The 18,421-nt window shown below is 36.5% G+C and overlaps 2 protein-coding genes across 2 annotated transcripts in view; both read left to right on the plus strand.

Annotated features, from left to right (window-relative positions):
* The window catches only part of LOC106148859, a 48,397-nt gene extending 32,079 nt beyond the window's left edge, over nt 1–16,318 (plus strand). The window contains exons 8-11 of the mRNA XM_013515727.1: nt 11,258–11,308; nt 14,049–14,168; nt 16,022–16,121; nt 16,247–16,318. Coding sequence (XP_013371181.1) covers nt 11,258–11,308; nt 14,049–14,168; nt 16,022–16,121; nt 16,247–16,318 — 343 coding nt within the window. The remainder of the gene's footprint in view (nt 1–11,257; nt 11,309–14,048; nt 14,169–16,021; nt 16,122–16,246) is intronic.
* The window catches only part of LOC102011792 (phosphatidylinositol 3,4,5-trisphosphate 3-phosphatase TPTE2), a 42,987-nt gene continuing 40,818 nt past the window's right edge, over nt 16,253–18,421 (plus strand). Inside the window, exons 1-2 of the mRNA XM_013515894.1 lie at nt 16,253–16,310; nt 17,060–17,124. Of these exons, the coding sequence (XP_013371348.1) occupies nt 17,074–17,124 (51 nt within the window). The 5' untranslated portion in view covers nt 16,253–16,310; nt 17,060–17,073. The remainder of the gene's footprint in view (nt 16,311–17,059; nt 17,125–18,421) is intronic.

Here is an 18,421-nt window from a genome sequence, read left to right on the forward strand (position 1 = left end):
GTCTCCAGACTTGTAATACTTTGCTCCAAGTTCTTCTCCATTGGATGGCTTGTGCTGAGAAGTCTGCTGTGATCCTATTAGGCTTTCCTTTATAGGTAATTATTTCTTTTCTCTAGCAGCTTTTAATATTCTGTTCTTTTGCTGAAGATCTGGGATCTTGACTATTATATGTCTGGGTGTAGTTTTATTTTGGTTATGGTTAGTTGGAGTTCTATAGGCCTCATTTACCTATATATCAAGTTCTGTTTCCATACTTCGGAAATTTTCTTTTTATGTTGTTTGTGTTGCCTCCTGCTGTTTCAGTGACTCCTATTAGTTGTACATTATTCCTCTTTGCCTTGTCTTGCAGCTGTTAAATTGATTTTTCCTGTTTCCTTGTTGATTTTAAGAAGTCCTTTCTTTTATGCTCGCTAGCTGCCATGCTATCTTCAAAATCTGAAATTCTGTCTTTGGCTTCATTCAAGCAGTTTTGGCAGCTTTCAATGGAAGTTTTGATTTCCTGGATGTCTCTCTGAGTCTGGTTCATGCTTTGTAAGTCATTTCTATATTTTTCATTTAACATTTCCATCGTTTGCCTATGTTCTTCTATTTTCTTATATGTTTCTTCTTCAGATGTGCTGAACAGTTCTTTCATTGTTGTTGTCATTTCATTTTTTGCCTGAGAGATTATTTCTGATCTGATCTCTTCCTTGGCCTTATGAAGTTGTTTCTTTACTTCTATTGCAATTATTTCAGCAATCTCAGATATGTGTTTACCAAGTTCTCCTATGTCATTGTCTCCTGGACTTGTTCTGGGTGGGGTGGAGTTCTGAGATTGTGTTTTAGTTCTTTATCTTGTCATGTTTGATACCAGATGCAGAAAGCTCAGTGTCCCTCTCCCCTGGCAGCTCAGCAAAGGCCACTAGTGACTCTAGTTTTCCTGGTGATCAGGCTTGCCCTTCAGTGTCCGCTGAGATGCACTGCTTAGTTTGGGGTTTTCCAGCAGATGGTAAAGTGTATCTAGTTCTCCCAGATCTCAGACGTGAACTGTAATGTCAGCTGATGTCAGTCAGTCTGATCCAGCATCCCCTCACAGTTCAGGGCATGTGTATTACCCAGAATCGGGTTGCACTGGTGGTGCAATCCTGGAGCAGTGGACCTGTGTCTCCAGGCAGTTCAGGATATAGGTAAACCCAGACACAAACTGCAGGGTTAGCAGTTTGTGGACCACCTGATTCTGTGTCTCCAGGCAGTTCAGGATGCGCACAGGAGTTAGATGTGGGCTGCACCAACAGAGATCACAGACTGCCTGTGTCTGTGACCTCCAGGAGGTAGGGGCACAAGCAAAGCCTCAACCCGAACCACAGTGTCAGCAGCTTGTGTGGCACCCACTGCAGTACCTCACTGGGCTCTGTGCACATGCAGAGAAGGCCCACACACAAACCCCGGTAAGAGCAGTTCTTGGGCCTTCTGAGTGAGGAACTCCAGTCTGTGCCGGGTGCACGGAGGGTGGAGACTCAAACTGTAATGGTGGAAGGGTGTGGGTTGCCTGCTTTGCCCCCAGGAAGTAGATGGGAAGTACCTGGTTCTCTGGGTGGTGTTTGCCTGGGAACCATGCTGTTAGCGGGTCACAACCCATCTGATTCTGTGTCTCCAGTCAGTTCAGGATAAGCAGAGGAGCCAGACACAGGCCGCACCCGACAGCAGTCACAGAGGTCTGGGCACAGGCAAAGCCCAAATCCAAACCGCGGTGCCAACCTGCATTTGATCTTGATTCACTGAGCAGTTTTGTGAGACACAGGATCATCTCCACATCATATGGAGCTTAATTATATGTGAAAATGCTATACCAGTTTCCACATAACTAACTGATGCATCAATTTTTAGAATCTGACCAGTTTATAAATTGTTGAGCAATTATACATATTTCAACCAAAAAAATAATTCTCCTAAGTTACTTGGCTCTTATAGAGATATTTAAGGCTCATTTGAGTAAAATGTTATCAGTAGTCTTTGACTTCTTTGACAGATCATTGATGTATCTCATCTTGTAATGCTGATATATGTACATGACATACACATATGATATATAGAATATATGTATATATACAGAATATATATATATATTCTCTGTCTCTGCCCCCACATATATATATAGAGAGAGAGAGACAGAGAAAGAGAGAGACAGATAGACAGAGACGGAGACAGAGAGAAACACAGAGATAAAGACAGAGAGACAGAGACAGAGAGAGAGAGGCAGAGATAGAGACAAGAGACAGAGTGAAGTGGAGCCAGAGGCCAACAGAGAAGAAAATAATTTGCAAAATTTAGTCTTGGAAGTATTCATGGATAGTGATTCTAAAATTCTTTCTAAAATGATATATCCTTTATATTCAAGGAAATCATGTTGTACAAATAATTTTTACATCACTGTTACATACAGCAAAGCTCCAGTGATGTATTTTTGCGCTTTTTGTGGTTAAAGTATGTTAGAACAACTCTCCAGGCTTGATGGTGATGATGAAGCTATAGGCTCTGGAAAGCCATTGAGTAAGTTAATTTGAAGTTTGATGGGTTGTAGGGAAGCACCAATGGAACTCTTAGCTTTAGGAAAATAGGGCTTGGATGGAGGCAAAAGGAAAAGTATGGATTGATATAAGAATGTGTGGGAGGGAGGTAACAATGATTCTAAATTGAATTTACATACAAGTACAGTGTTTGAAAAAAATTTCCATCTACTCATAAGTAAATGCTTCTGTAGTTTGAAAACTGACACTATCCTGCAAAAATAGTAATTTTATTTCAAAGTGTCTTCACAGAGAAGTGCAAGATGCTACTTATGCCTCAGTGGTGGTCCTTTCTCACTTTCTCTGGAGATCTTGTGATTCCCAGTTTTTTATTTTGTTGAACAAATAGGAATGATAGCAGAAGGAAGCATGTTTCCCTGATGAAAGACCTCTTCACACTCATAATTTTATTAATTTTTATTTGCTTCTGAGTAATCTTACCTAGACTACTTTCTTTTACATGATCTCATTGAATTTTACATGCACTCACTGTAAAAACACAATAAATTCTTAAAATCATTTGTGTCTGAACTGCAGAACTGAAGAACTATTCAGGAGATTTTTTTTCAGATCCACTTTTCCTCAGTTTGTATCCATGTTGGAGAGAAATTACCTAGTTCTTGAAGGAAAGGAAATTAACTAGTTACCATTGACATTTTTTTGGTGTTTAGACAAATGTTACATAGAAAACAAAGAGGCAACTAATAAATAAAAATATTCTTCCAATTACCTTGAAGTTTCATTTCATCATGTGGCATTAATGAAAAGTTCGTGCAACCATTTTATTGAATTATATATGCATATTAGTTGTTCATTTTCTGTAATTGCGTTGTCCAGGACTATAGCAAAATTTGGATAGATTGGGAAATTGCAAGCATTTCCTTCTTTTTACCCTACTCTATAGAAAATAAAGTCTTTTTTAAAGAACAAAAGCTAACTGCACAGGTATAGGAGGCATCTGCAATGTCCCTGGGCTTGGTATTGGATTGGTACTGGATTTCGAGAGATAGACAAATTTAATTCTTTTGTTCCACTTTACTTGACATTTGGGAAGTCTTTGCACCTCTTTATACTTTAGATTATTCAAACACAGAAGTTCAAAATAAAAGTAAAACATCTCCGTGAAAGTGTTTTGGAGACTTTAATGTTCTCTGTATATAGGTTTTCTTTTAAAAGCCAAAAATAACAGAAGCTCATTGTAAGAAAATAGAAATTCATCATTTTCAAAACACATTTTCAAAACATCATTTTCAAAACACATAAGATTAGGGTATCTGTGTCTAATACTGGATTGAAAGTTCCTTTTTCAGCATATCCTTTTCTATTCTATGTAGAACAAATAATTTTATCTTCCAGCATATTAAGTATTTCTGTTTTAATATTTAGATCTTTGATCCATTTTGATCTTAGTTTAGTACTTGGTGAGAGATTTGGGTCTAGAATCAATCTTCTGCATGTGGATAGCAGGTTTGCCTGGCACCATTTTCTAAACAGGCTGTCTTCCCTTCAGTGTATGTTTTTGGCTTTTTTGTCAGAAATTAGATGATCTAATATGCCTGTTTTTGACTCCTTCACATATTTATTTTTGTACCAGAACGTACTGTTTTTATCACAGTAACCTTGAAATATGGGATTGTGATGCCTCTTTCTTTGCACTTGTTATCCAGGATTACTTTTGCTATTCTAGGTCTCTTTCAGTTGAATTTTGGGATTGTTTTTTCTAGATCTATGAGGAATGTTCTTGGTATTTTGATTGGGATTGAATTAAATCTATGTATCATTTTTGGAAACATGGCCATTTTAACACTATTGCTTCTGCCTATCCAGGAACAGAGAATATCTCCATTTTCTGATATCCTCTTCAATATCCCTTTTCAGAGTACTGTAGTTTTCATTACAGAGGTCTTTCACTTTATTGGTTAAATTCATTCCTAAGTATTTAATTTTTCTTGATGCTATTGTGAGTGATAATTTTCCTAATCTCTTTCTTGGTAGGTTTATTATTGGTGTACAGGAATGTTACTGATTTTTATGAGTTGATTTTATGCCCTGCTATGATTCTAAATTAAGGTATTAATTCTGGGGCTCTTTTCGTAGATTATTTTGGCTCTTCTACATAAAGAATCATGCCATCTACAAATAATGATAATTTGACTTCTTCTTTTCTATACATATCCCTTTTATGTTTTCTCTTGTCTGATTTCTCTGGCTAATGTTTTGAGTACTATATTGAACAGGAATGGTGATAATGAACATCCTTGCCTAGTTCTTTAGAGGGGAAAGATTTTGGCTTTTCCCCGTTTCATATGACGTCAGTAGTAAGTTGTCATAAATTCCTTTTATCAGATTGATGTAAAGTCCTTCTATAAATATTTTCTTCAGAGCTTTTATCATGAATGGATGTTGGGTTCTGTCAAAGGCTTTTTCTGCATCTGTTGAGATGATCACGTGCTTTTGTCCTCACTTCTCTTTATATAGTATGTTACATTTATTGATTTGTGTTTGTTGAACCGTCCCTGCATTCCCTGGGATGATGTATGATGTTTTTAATGGTTTGTCAGAACCATTTCTGTTTGGCAGAATCTTGTTGAGGATTTTTGCATATATATTCATTAAAGACATTGACTTGTAGTTTTCCTTTTTTAGTTGAGTCCTTCTATGGTTTTGGAATCAGAGTGATGCTAGCTTCCAGTAATGAGTTTGGAAGTACTCCCTCCCCTTCAATATCATTAGAGAATTTAGCTACAAAATATTACATCTTCCCTGAAGTTCCTGTAAAATTCAGCAGCAAATCCATCTGTACTAGGTTTTTCTTAGTTGGTGTGTTTATTACCGTTTCAGTTTCCTTGCCTGTTATTGGTTTGTTATAGGGTCTTTACATCTTCTTGGTTCAATTTTGGTAATTTAAATGTACCTAGGAATCCCTCTATTTCTTCTGGGTTCTCTAGTTTGTTGGAATACAGGTTTTCAAAGTAGCTACTAATAATCTGATTTTGGTGGTATCTTGATTTTGCCTTTTTATTTCTAATTACATTAGCTTGGGTCTTTTCTTCTTTTGGTAAGATTGGTTTACCTATTTTGTTTATTCTATTTTCTCTTTTTGTTTGTTTGTTTTTTTCTGGTACTGGGAATTGAACTCACTACCTTGCGCTTGCCAGGCAGGTGCTGTGCCGCTGAGCTAAATCCCCAGCCCCTCCATTTTCTCTTTCATAGAATGTGTTTTGGGTGTCTTATCTAAGAAAGATTTGTCTAGCCCAAGGTTTTTTCTTTTTTCTTTTAGAATTTTAATAGTTTTGGGTTTATATTCAGGTACACGAATCCATTGTTGTGTAACTTTTGTGTACCCTGGTAGACACAGTTGAGACATTCGTTTCACATGTGGATGTCCAATAATTACACTACAATTTTTGTAAGATTATCTCTTCTCCATTAAACTGCCTTTGCACCTTTGTTGAAAATCAGTTGACCATATTATGAATGTCTACTCCTGGACTCTCTATGCCCTTGATATTTTTTGTCTTTTTTTTTTTTTTGAGACAGGGTCTCAATATGCAGTTCAGGCTGCCTTTGAGCTCACTTTGTAGCCCAGGCTTGCCTCAAACTCATGATGATCCTCCTGCCTCAGCCTCCCGAGTGCTGGAATTACAGGTGTGTGCCACCACACCCAGCTTCTACGCCTTTGATTTATGTGTTGTTCTTTTTTCTTTATCATACTCTCTGGATTATTTAACTGTATTTTAAGTATTTAAATCAGAACTCAAAGTTAGATTACTTGACATCTTAACAATATGGAGTCTTTCTATGAACATGGTACATCTCTTACTTTAGTATTTATTTTCTTTCAGGGTGTTTTATAATTTTCAGCATTCAGATCCTGCACACACTTGATTAGATTATTACCAAAGTATTTCATGAATTTTGGGGCACTAGTAAAAAAGTGCAGTTCCTCAAATTTCTATTTCTAGTTGTTAATTCTTTGCATTTCAAAATGTAATCAATTTTGTATATTGATATTTTATCCTGCAACTTTATTAAACTCACTTATTCTATTAACTTCTTGCAGATTCCTTGGGATTTTCTAGATAGACAAACATTTTATCTAAAAGTAGAGTTTTATTTCTTCCTTTCTAATCTATATGTGCCTTTTATTTCTTTTTCTCTAATACAATTTTGGATACAAATGTTAACTGACAGCCCTAGATTCTAGTCACTGGGGGTAAACATTTAGCCTTTCACCATTAAGACTAAGAGTAGATATAGTTTTTATAAATGTCAGGTTAAAGAAACTCATTTTTATTACTAGCTCACTGAAAGCCTTTATTATAAATGGATGTTGAATTTTGTTTAATTTATATCTATTGTAGTGATCATGTATTTTGTTTTCCTTAGGCTATTTTATTTTAATTCTTTTTGGCACTAGATTTAACACAGGGTTTCACATATCCTAGGCAAACAGTATAGCACTGAGCTATATTTCCAGTCCTTTTTTGAACTTTGTTTTGGGACAAGGCCTCACTAAGTTGCCCAGGCTGACTTCAAATTTAGGATCTTTTTCCCTCAGCTTCCCAACTAGTTGGAATTACAAGCTTGTGCCACTGTACCCAGGTTTCCTTAGTCTTTAGATAAGGGTGAATTATATTGATTTGAGAATTTTGAACCATCCTTAAATTCCAAGGGCAAATCTCACTTGGTCTTGATTTCTTTTAATATTGCTGGATTCAATTTGTCACGTTTTTATTAAGGATTTTTACATATGTATTTATGAAAGAGATTGGCAATTTTCTTGTCGTTTATTGTCTTTACTGGTTTGGTGTGTAACAGAGTAATACCGTTCTCTAAAAATAAGTTTGGAGATAGTGCCTTGTCTATTTTTTGGATGAGTTTGTTTATAACTGGTTTCATTTAGAACTGGTTTAGAACTGGTTTAGAACTGGTTTCATTTCTTCTTTGAAGAATTGGTAGAGCCAGGTACAGTTGTACCTGCTTCTAAGGCCAATGTTTTGGGAGGCTGAGGCAGGAGGATTGCAAGTTTGAGCCCAGTCTGGGCAACTTACTGAGTTAGTGAGACCTTGTCTCAAAATAAAGAATAAAAAGGGGTGGGGGTTTAGTTCAATGCAAAGGCCCTGGATTCAATTTCAAGTTACACAAAAAAAGAAAAAATAAAAAGAATGAGGAAAAAGGAAAAGAAAATATTGGTAGAATTCTCCAATAAAGTCACCTAAGTTTTGATTTTTTGTCATGGTTATTTTGGAATGTTGTATACTGCAAGTTCAGTTTTTTAAAAAGATATAGAACTATTTGGATTTTTTTCTCTAAAGTGAATATTACCAGTTTTTGTCTGTCAAGCAATAACTCCATCTGATCTAAATTGTCATATGTGGCATCTTTTTTATTTCTGTAGCAATAAAGCATTTAAATATCCTGTAGGCCGGTACTTCTCACATATACTGGTTTACTGCATTATAGCCAGAAATTGTAGCCTCCATAATTTTTATACTTTATAGTACATTTTGGTGCTTTGCATCTTATTACAAGATGAACTTCTTTGATTATTTCACAGAAATTTTTGAAAAAATGTGTCCTCTGCACAATAAATATATTGTATAATTATTATATTATATATTATATTGTATATGTTGTATATCTATAATAGCATTTATAGAAAGATACTCAGACTTATCATTGCTACCAACATTGTGCTCCCAAGGGAAAAACATCCCTCGAAGACCAATCCAAGGCAAAGGACTCTCCTGGATACTTTGGAACTTCCTTTCCTAACCTCAGTAGAGGATCATACTGAACATTATGTTGGAGTCAGGTCTACGGCCTGACTGCTATACAGTATTCTGAGTCTACATTACAGGAATATGGCCTTGTATGTTGTGGATAGTTTGGCAGAAAGTCGGAGTGCTCAGATGAAAGCAGAAATACTACAGAATCTCTCCAGTGCAGTTAGTGCTTTGAGTTCTGGCCCCTTCCCCTCCCCAGCACTTTTACCTGAGAAAGAAGAGACATGACCTGCCCCTCATATGGATCCATGTTCAATATAGTCTAACTAGTGTTATTTAAGTTCTACATTCTAGCAACAAAAATGCTTTCATCATAGTTGATTTTTTTGCTTTGACTTCAACTTTGATGTTAATATGAGCTACTTTAAATGTTTTAAGATTTAGCATCTCATGTCTTTATCAATGTATTTTCAAATTAATTTTGTCACATATATAGTATACAGTTAATCTAGTTTTAAACTTATCTGGAAGTATTGTTAGTATTAATATAGAAGTAATGTGTATTTATGATTTTTTGTATGTTTGGGTTGTTTCTTTTTTTATTATCATTCGGCTTTGCTTTCTGTATTAAAACATGCTCTTCATATTTTCTCTAAATTTTTTCTATATTTTGTTATTGGCTTTCTATTTCCTTCATTTTTGCTGTTATGAAACTTACATGTCTATTTTTGTCTATCAGTATCTATACCTTAATCCTTAAAAACATAATTGTAGCTTTCTTTCTTTATCGATATTCAGATTGTACTTTGGAAAGATAACTAATGTGATTTGGTTTTACTTCTGTCTTCTTCCCAACCTTAAACCCCAAATTGTATGAGAAGACCTACAAATCCATACTATTATTAATTCATTTTCTTTTCTTATTGATAATTTATTATTTACCTTTGTTTTTAGAATAACCTACTTACATTTTCACAGGCTACATTTTTCATGCCACATTAACAGTTTTCATTTACATGTGGTTCTACTTCTCTTTTATTTACCACCTTTTCTGTATAAGGCTTTTTCCTCATTTCTATATCTTTATTTTGGTTAATTTCTACTGGCTTGAGTGTTGCTTTGCTTTTAGGAGGGATGTGTCTGCTAGGCTTTGAGCTGCTGCGTGTTGGAGTATATGATTGTTGCTCTCAAATATTAGCAGCGCTTTACCTGGATAAAGACTTCTCAAGAAACTGTTAACTGCAAACTTTGCACACAGGTTGAAGCTGCACTTACACAGCACACTTTTAAAGCAATAACAGCAGGAAGGCCATATTGAATACTTATTTACAGTAGTTTTGGAGGGTGCTGCAAGAAATTGGAGGGGCTAAATCCTCCTTTGTGCCCCATTATTCTCACAGACATGGTTTATATGTTACTTTGTCAGGCAAATTTTGCTCTAGGACTGGAGAAATGAAAGGATAGATACTGAGCAAATTCAGGTTTACTCTAACATATTCTTACTACCTGGAGATCTGGTAGACTCTGTGGGATCAGAAGGGCCTCGTATGCAGAGAATGGCAGCCCCTAGGAATAATTCACTTCTTTTGCCAGTCAGCCCCCTGCGATGAACATCACTCTTCCTCTCCAAGCCTGGGCAGAGGTAGTAGGAGCAGGTAAAGGAGGGAAGATTAGAAGCATTGGAGATTCCCTGTGTCTCATCCATGGCCAATTTAGGCAGTGTCTGGTTTTGCTCAGTATCTATCCTTTCATTTCTCCAGTCCTAGATACAGGCTATGAGCACTGTCTTTGGATCTATTCACTAATGGTACAACTTTGGACCTATATTAGAGGGTTCAACAGCAACAAATGACTCCACAGTGACTACCTTCTGTCCAGTTATTGTGTGAACAGAGACATTACTGCAAACTCTATCCAGCAGGATCTCCTTCCTTTGATAATGGAAATAATCCTTTCTTTAGGGTATTTTTCCTTTCAGTTATATCTGTCTTAGTTATTTTTCTCACTGCTGAGACAAAATACCTGACACTCAATGTTAAGGGAGGACAGGTTTATTTAGCTCACATTTTGTAGGGGTTTCCATCCATAATTGGCTGGCTTCAGGGTAGGGTGGCATGGCAGACAGGCATTGCAGAGGAGATACAGTTTATGGTGGGTAGAAAGTAGCAAAGCAAGTGAAAGAGCTTCACAGTGTGTTTCTGAGCCTTTTATATTCTTTCTAGGGTACCAGGATTCAGGCAGGTGCCAAACCAATCAGTCTACTGATTTAGTAATCACTCATCCTTAATTCTAGCACCTTTAATCCTAGCATTGCACCATGGATCAGTCACACACTCTATATCCACCCACCACTGAGAAACCCCACCTATGACCTCATGAGGCTCTGGGAGGACATCCAGATACAAACCATAGCAATATCTTACTAAAATTACTTATCCCCAAAGTGCATTTGCAATCTCAAATGAAACTCTCATTAATGTTCGTCTGTTCCTTTGGTATCTAATTTTAAGAGATGAACATGAAAGGATGGGAAAATAATTTGCTCCCTGATCACATCCCTATAGTCCCTTATTTCATTACTGTGGAAACAGGTCTAGCCAAGGAACAATGACTCGCTTCAGGATCCCACAGTTTCTCAATGGAAGAACTGGAGCTGGAATAGAGTACATCTCTCTTTTACCCCTGTCTTCTGTCTCTGGGCCATGTTGCTTTAGTTGATGATTCCAAGCTTAGTATTACTTTAAAGTTAATATTGGAGGTTTATCCAATTTTGTGTTTTATTCATGTATTGTAGATAGGAAAGTTAAAAAAGCTCATTAAGCAGAAACAAAACTTGTAGTTATTAGTAAAAGTCAATTTGTTATATAACTTCTGAAAAATTTCCTTTTCAATTCATATTTATAAAAATATTTGCTTTTGTTAAATTAATAATATATGTTAGAGGAAATATGTGGTTAATTTCACTTTCATTAACTTTTGCAGCAACAAGATTAAGAAAATTGTGCGTTTAATTGTATCATCTGCTGCATTCAGGTATGTGAGGGTCTAGAAAAGGAAGTAATTAAATATGTGTGACATTTAATATGAATTTTTTATTTCTATTTTTTGGTACTGGGAACTGAACACAAGACCTTGCACTTGCCAGGCAAGCACTTGTGCCACTGAGCTATATCCCCAGCCCCAATATCAATTTTTTAGTGTAAAAGAATTATTACTGAGCAAACCAGAAAAATAAAAAGCATTCCATATAAACATGTTGCTAAATAATCTTTGTACTTACGTTAAATATAGTCTAATTTATCTTGAAATTTTGGTTTAAGATGAACATTAAAACTTTCAAAGAAATGACATTTGCCTAAGTAGTAGCATATTAGTATATTTTTTCTATCTGTAAAAGAAAAACAATGAAGCCTACATTTTAAGATTCTGTAATTATAGGTAAAATATTTTATTAAATGGCTTACATATCTAAAATTACTCCTTAATTCTGGAAACATTTTACTTAATCTTCTGTTCTACATTAGAGTAAGATTTTGTATCCAGATTTACACAGTGAAATTTCTTCCTTTTAAATTACTTGTATTCTAGAGCCAGGGATATAGCTCAGTGGCTTAAATTACTTGTTTTCTAATTTGAGTTACAATTATAAAAAATGCTTTCATAGATTATGCATGTAATCAACCTGTGGGGAATGTGCTGAGAATATTTAAGAGAAAGTCTTAGGTGGCATTTACCAGTTCAATCCTACAAATATTTATAGAATTGAATTCTTTCTATTCTGCCTATCACCATGCTAGAAGTGCCTATGAATATGTGATCTTGTCCTTGTTGAAAAACTCACTGACAAAAAAAAGTCTTATTGGTCAAAGTGATCTTTAAGAGCTTATGTTAGTCGTGCCTTCACTTGGTTTTTATCACTAAATTCTCAAAAATTATTCATATTATTAAGATTTATTATGAGAAAATGGTAGAAAATCCCTATGAAGTTCTCAAAATTTAGAGTTTACACATAGAGATGATTAATTTTAATTTACTTTTCTTCTATCTTGGAGTTAGTCTGCTGTATCTTTGGCAGGAGTGCATAACAACATACTTTAGAGGAAGTTTTATTCACTAGTAACTACTTGTATTGGGAGAAAACAGTGATTTTTTGAGATTCTAAGGCAATCAATTTTTTCTGTCACTGGATAGTTTAATGCCAAATAATTTTGGTATCTGATTATTTCCTTAGTTTTGTCTAACTATGGGGGCAAACCCCATTATCTTTATTATCTTTATTTATTTTAGCGTATTTGGAATTTTGCTGATCTTTGTGGACTTGTCTCTCGTCATTACAGAACTAATTTTCACTGAAGTCAACGATTATATTCCTTTGGAATATTGTTCAATTTCTTTAGCTATTGCTTTATTTTTTGTCATGGATGTTCTTCTTCGAGCATATGTAGAAGGGTAAGCTTGATTTTTTTTTTTTTTAGCATGAAGCTATTTTGTGTTGTCATAAGAAACACCCCTAAATAATTAACAGATCACCTCAATGAAATGTGTCCTTCTTTATCAAAATAATACTCCGTGCACCCATTGTCCACTGAGAAGCAACCATTCACACTCGGTTTCTCATAAATTGGGTTTTAATAGTGTTACTGTTGCAACTGGCACTTCATTGTTCAAAAACGTATTTTAGATGGTGCTTTCAGTAAACTTTGAAGGGATTTTTAATCAGGCAGTTGGTGTGTCTACAAGTACATTAGTAAATGAATATGTATGAGAGACACAAAAATTAGTACTTTCATTGAGTTGAAGTCCCCCCCAAAAAAGGTAAATCCCAAGTAATAGTTGATAGTATATTACATATATCATGAATAACCCCTATATCATATATCATTAATGTATATCATGAATAAATATATAATGAATAACCTCTATATTAAAAACTTCTGTTATGATGGGGAGGAGATCTGAGATATGCTCAGCCCATCAGCAAGACTTGGTAGCACAACAGGGTTGATTTTCTCTGCTTCCTGGTTTTCTGAGAAGGTGGGTGGGTGAGTCAAACTTTGACAATGGATTTCTGTGGGAGTCAAGGACTAAGTCGCCCAGCCTCACTGTTCCAGAACATTTCACAAGCAGTTTATCTCCTTTCTTGATGACTTGTTATTCTCCTGACTTTGAGCTAAGGACAGTTGCCCCTATCAGATTACTAAGAGCTTGTAAGAGCCTACCTCCAAATCAGAAGCTTTCTCTGGAGCTCCAGTGCTCAGGTCTGAAAGGGTCAGTGGTGGGAAGGGAGCAGTGGTGAGGGGAAGTCTGCCCTTACTGTGGGGAGGGGGCCGCAGTCCACTGGGACCCAAAGTGGGTGCAATGCCAGACTGTGAGTTCAGATTAGTGGGCCTCTTTCCTCGTAAGCTCTTGGACATGCCTCACAATCCTAGTTGCTCTAGAGCTCTGACATATTCCCATTCCACTGTCCAAAAGTACTGCCAAGCATCCCGCTTTTCTTATCCCACGAGAGAAGGCCACACTCACCACTCATTCAATGGTTTGATTATATTTCTTAGTAAGCTTAAACTGTCGTAATGATGATTTTTAACACACATACATATAATGTAAATTTATTGCTTGAAAACGTTCTATTAATATATTTTCCCTTGTTCCAGTCTAGCCCTTACAACAATCTGTTAAAATAGAATTCTTAATGAATATGAGTCAATTTGTACTCTTAAAATATTCCTATTTCTTTTTTGTGAGCATAAACATTTTTTATTTTTTATTACAGGAAACAGCATTACTTTTCTGATTTCCTTAACAACATAAATGCAGTCATTACTGGGGTGATTCTGCTGGTCGACATCCTTTACTTTCTTCATAGCTTGATGTTTATTAGTGGTATCCCCAGGTATGGAATGTATGATTTCTCAAAATTCTTCTTTCCTTTCAAGCATTTTCTATGTCTTTAATTTTGTATAATCTTTTAAACTTTAAGTGTTTTCATTGTGTGACAAATAAGGTGTTTCAAAACACAATGTTTAGGTAAATTTCCACATACTTTGAAATGAAAAGATAGTGGAAGTTAGGTGAAGACTGTAGACTCCAAATATCTTTAGTTCAATAAAGAACATGGAGTGCCCAAAGAAGAAACCAAGGACTTGGCTTCTTGTACTAATTTTAACTTCATTACGTTCTGAAATTCCTCCTAAATTCCTACTTGTGATTGGGCCACAATTCCTTATGTTGTTCTATCTGAGGCCTTCCTATAACTAAGAGAGTACTGATATAAACTTATGCAAAATTTGAGTGACTGTCTCCACAATCACGATTCTCTAAAAAGTAGCAAATGGAACATGAAACCAAGAGGTGACATGGTCAGTAACACAGAGGAAGAATTAGTTTTGCAGTTCAGTTGTGATGAAAATGAAGACAGCTAAGGGAAAGTTTGAATTGTTAGGGATTAGAGAAGTAAAATGTGTGGAATGGCTTGTGCGCTCTTCCCTACGCCCTCTCCTGTGACAACAAGGAAAAGAACAATGAATGTGCATTTGTATTTCGATGGGGGGAGCTTGCTAGACTTATTCATTAGTCAGATAACTAGGTTCTTTATGTAATGACCCAAGGCTTCAATTTAGGACTCCATTAATTGTGTTAAGTAATATAGGATTTGGAATTTAACCTGAGTCAGTGTGGTCCTCCAAGGCAGCCTCAGCATCCCTTGAGAGATTACTGGAAACACACACACACACACACACACACACACACACACACACACACCTAAGTCCTGCTGAATTAGTCTCTCTGGGACCTGCATACTTGAAGTTTAACAAGCTCTTCCAGAATGACATTTGTTTCTGACAGCTCAAATTAGTGACACAGTAGTCCACATGTTATAATGTTTCTGATAGTAGGAACACACTAACCAGCACAGTTTGGAAGTATCTCAGTCCATGGCCTGCCTGATATGCATTTAGCAGTGAACCACTATTTCTGTTCGGAGTAACACAGGTGAACAGAAACCCTTAGTTAGTTTTTATTGGGAGTGTGTGAAAATGTGGGTCTTAAACCCCAAAAGGTCATGGTAAAGTTCTAAGAGTCTATTTACTATTTGTTTAGACCAGAAATTTCTTTTTTTTTTTTTTTTCTGGTTTGTTTGGGGTTTTTTTTGTTGTTTTTTGTTTGTTTGGTTTTTTCTCCGGTACAGGGAACCAAACTCACGACCTTGCGCTTGCCAGGCAGGTGCTTTGCCGCTGAGCTAAATCCCCAGCCCTAGATCAGAAATTTCTCAAGCATAGCATAGTTGATATTTCAGGCCAGACAGTTTGCCACGGGACAGGACAGGTTTCTCATCATGGTAGGAGCTTAGCTGCATTCCTGGCTTCCAGCAACTACATGTGAATAGCACCCGCATGTGCTCAATGGCTGTGACAACCAAAATTGTCTCCAAACATTGCCAAATGTTCCCTAGGTAGGTAGCAGGATGGAGGTGATATGAAATTATCTCTGGCTAAGAACCACTGTTCTGAACTTGATCCAGGAGGAACAGCTCAGGAGTGCAGTGTTTGCTTAGCATACATGAAACCCTGGGTTTGAGCCCCCAGCACTGGACAGAGAGAAAGAGAAGAGAGGAGAAAAGAGGAGAGGAGAGGGGAGACAAGGGGAGGGGAAGGAGAGGGGAAGGGAGGAGAGAAGAGAAGAGAGACAGGTGTTAAACTTAATCCATATTGACATAATCTTACGTTTCTCAAACAATTTATTTAGATTGTCAATTTTTTCCCGAGTTCTGCGACTTGTCATTCTGATGAGACTTTTCCATCTGGTTTATCAAAAAAGACATCTTGAAAAACTGACTAGAAGGCTGGTGAGTGGCAAAACACATCTGTTTTTGGTTTCGGGAAATCCTGCAAGGGTGTTCCCATAGTGTAGTGTTCTTTATTCCCATGTTGATGTATGTTTTACAAATCAATGATTGTTTTAAATTCCTAGGTTTCGGAAAACAAAAGACGATACCAAAAGGATGGATTTGATCTGGACCTCACTTATGTTACTGGTTTGTGAAACATAACTGTTGATTTATTTATTTTCATTTCACATGTCACTTGTAGGTAATATTTGCTTTTGGTTTTGCCTTGTCTAAGCCATTTTATTTCAAAGTATCCATAAAGATATATGCCGCTGTGGTGGTAAGATATTTGTAGCTTAGGCCTGGAGATAGAAAATCTCATGTCATTTCAAATCAAAGTTATTTGGTTCCACTAAAAAAGTGGAAAGGATATTCAGCTGACCCCATTATGGTCTGATTTAGAATTTATTGAATTCTAGTAGTTATCCTGGGTCCCATGTATCAGGGAGAGGCTTCTTTTCCTAAAATGCCAGACAGTGAGGTCACTGCTCTGAAGGTCTAAAGATTTTGGAGTCAAAAGTGCTAGAAAGTGCTTTGGGAGTTCCCAGTCGTCACTGGTGCAGACTTCTTGGTTTTTATTTGGTGTTTAAAGTATTAAAAACATTTCAACTATAGGTGGAGTCTAGACTGAGACCCACACAAATCTGTGGCATATGGCTAGAACCAACAGAATCTTAGAAGTATACAAGTTTAATGGTCACTATCTTGGATAATTTAATGTATTATCTTGATTATCCTGAGAATTAGCTTTTTTCTGCCAACCTCTATCTTGAAAGTTCTTTTCTATGAAAAAGCAGTCTGATTATATGTAGATCAAATTTTTGTATATTGTTTTACATCTATAAAGACATTTGTAAAAATGCTAACTTTGTAAAAGTGGTACCTTTCACTTCTAGATCGCATTATTGCCATGTCATTTCCATCTTCTGGGAGGTGGTCTTTGTATAGGAATCCAATTAAGGTAAGGATATTCAAGCTGGGTGTGGTGCAACACACCTGTCAGCCCAATACTCAGGAGGCTGAAGCAGGAGGATTGCTGTGAGTTTGAGGCCAGCCTGGACTACATAGTAAGCCCAAAGCCAGCCTGAACTACATGATGAGACCCTGTCTCAAAGAACCAAACAAAAAAGGTAGGGATATTCCTGTAACAAGTATTTATTTCTCAGTGAATGCAGACCGTACAGTCATAAGTTTAAAACTGACCCTGAGGTGGCAAAATTTTTCTAAAAGCTTACTCTTTCAAGGTAGAAAATCATAATGGATTGATATCAGTTTGCTCTTGTTATTTATAAACCATTCCAAAGCTTACTGACTTTTAAACAACCACCATTTATTTAGCTCATGATACTGTGGTTTTTGACTTTAGATTGTCCTTAACTGGTTGTTTCTGATGATCAGGAACTGGCTTTCCCACCTGCACTCACTCAGGCATCTATGGGGAGTTACTGGGTCATCAGAAGGCCAGCTAGTCTACATGGCTCTACACAGCGTCCCTCCTCTAGGGCAGGCTAGGTCAGCCTTGTTCACATACTGGCAGTGGCAAGGGTTCCAGGAATACAAGGAAAAGAATGCAAAGCCCCTTAAGATCCAGGCTCAAATCTAGTATAACATGGTATCTAGCTCCTTCTGTTACACAAAATAGATTACAAAGCTGGTCTGGATTCAAGAAGAAGAAAATAGAATCTATTTCCTTTTTTTTGTTTTTTTTTTTGTTTGTTTGTTTGTTTTTTCTCCGGTACCAGGAACCGAACTCTCGACCTTGCGCTTGCCAGGCAGGCACTTTGCTGCTGAGCTAAATCCCCAGCTCCTAGAATCTATTTCTTGATGGGAGGAAATATAAAGCATCATGGCCATATTTTATAGTCTGTGAGGGAGAAGGAAGTTCTGTAACTACAGTGTATTTAGATCGAAATCTAAATTATAGTGGAGTGACACTGCTTTAAACTGTGAGGATAACGAATTTTAAACATACAGTGTTGTTTACTATGAAATTCCAATTCAGTCATCTTTTAAGAAGTTAGTATCTATGTGCATGTGTAAGTTAGTGCAATGTATAGTAGTTATGCTTCAATAAAAACGTAACTATATAGCCAGCCATGAGGGTTCATACCTATAATCCTAGCAGTTTAGGAGATTGGAGTAGGAGGATTGCAAGCTTATATTTTGCCTGGGCAATTTGGTAAGCTCTTGAAAAGAAAGGAAGAAAAGAAGAAGGGAAGAAAGGAAGAAGGTTGAAGGGAAAGGAAGGGAAGGGAAGG

The sequence above is a fragment of the Chinchilla lanigera genome, unplaced genomic scaffold (assembly GCF_000276665.1).
Source record: "Chinchilla lanigera isolate Chin_1 unplaced genomic scaffold, ChiLan1.0 scaffold00030, whole genome shotgun sequence".
In the NCBI taxonomy this organism is placed as follows: domain Eukaryota; kingdom Metazoa; phylum Chordata; class Mammalia; order Rodentia; family Chinchillidae; genus Chinchilla; species Chinchilla lanigera.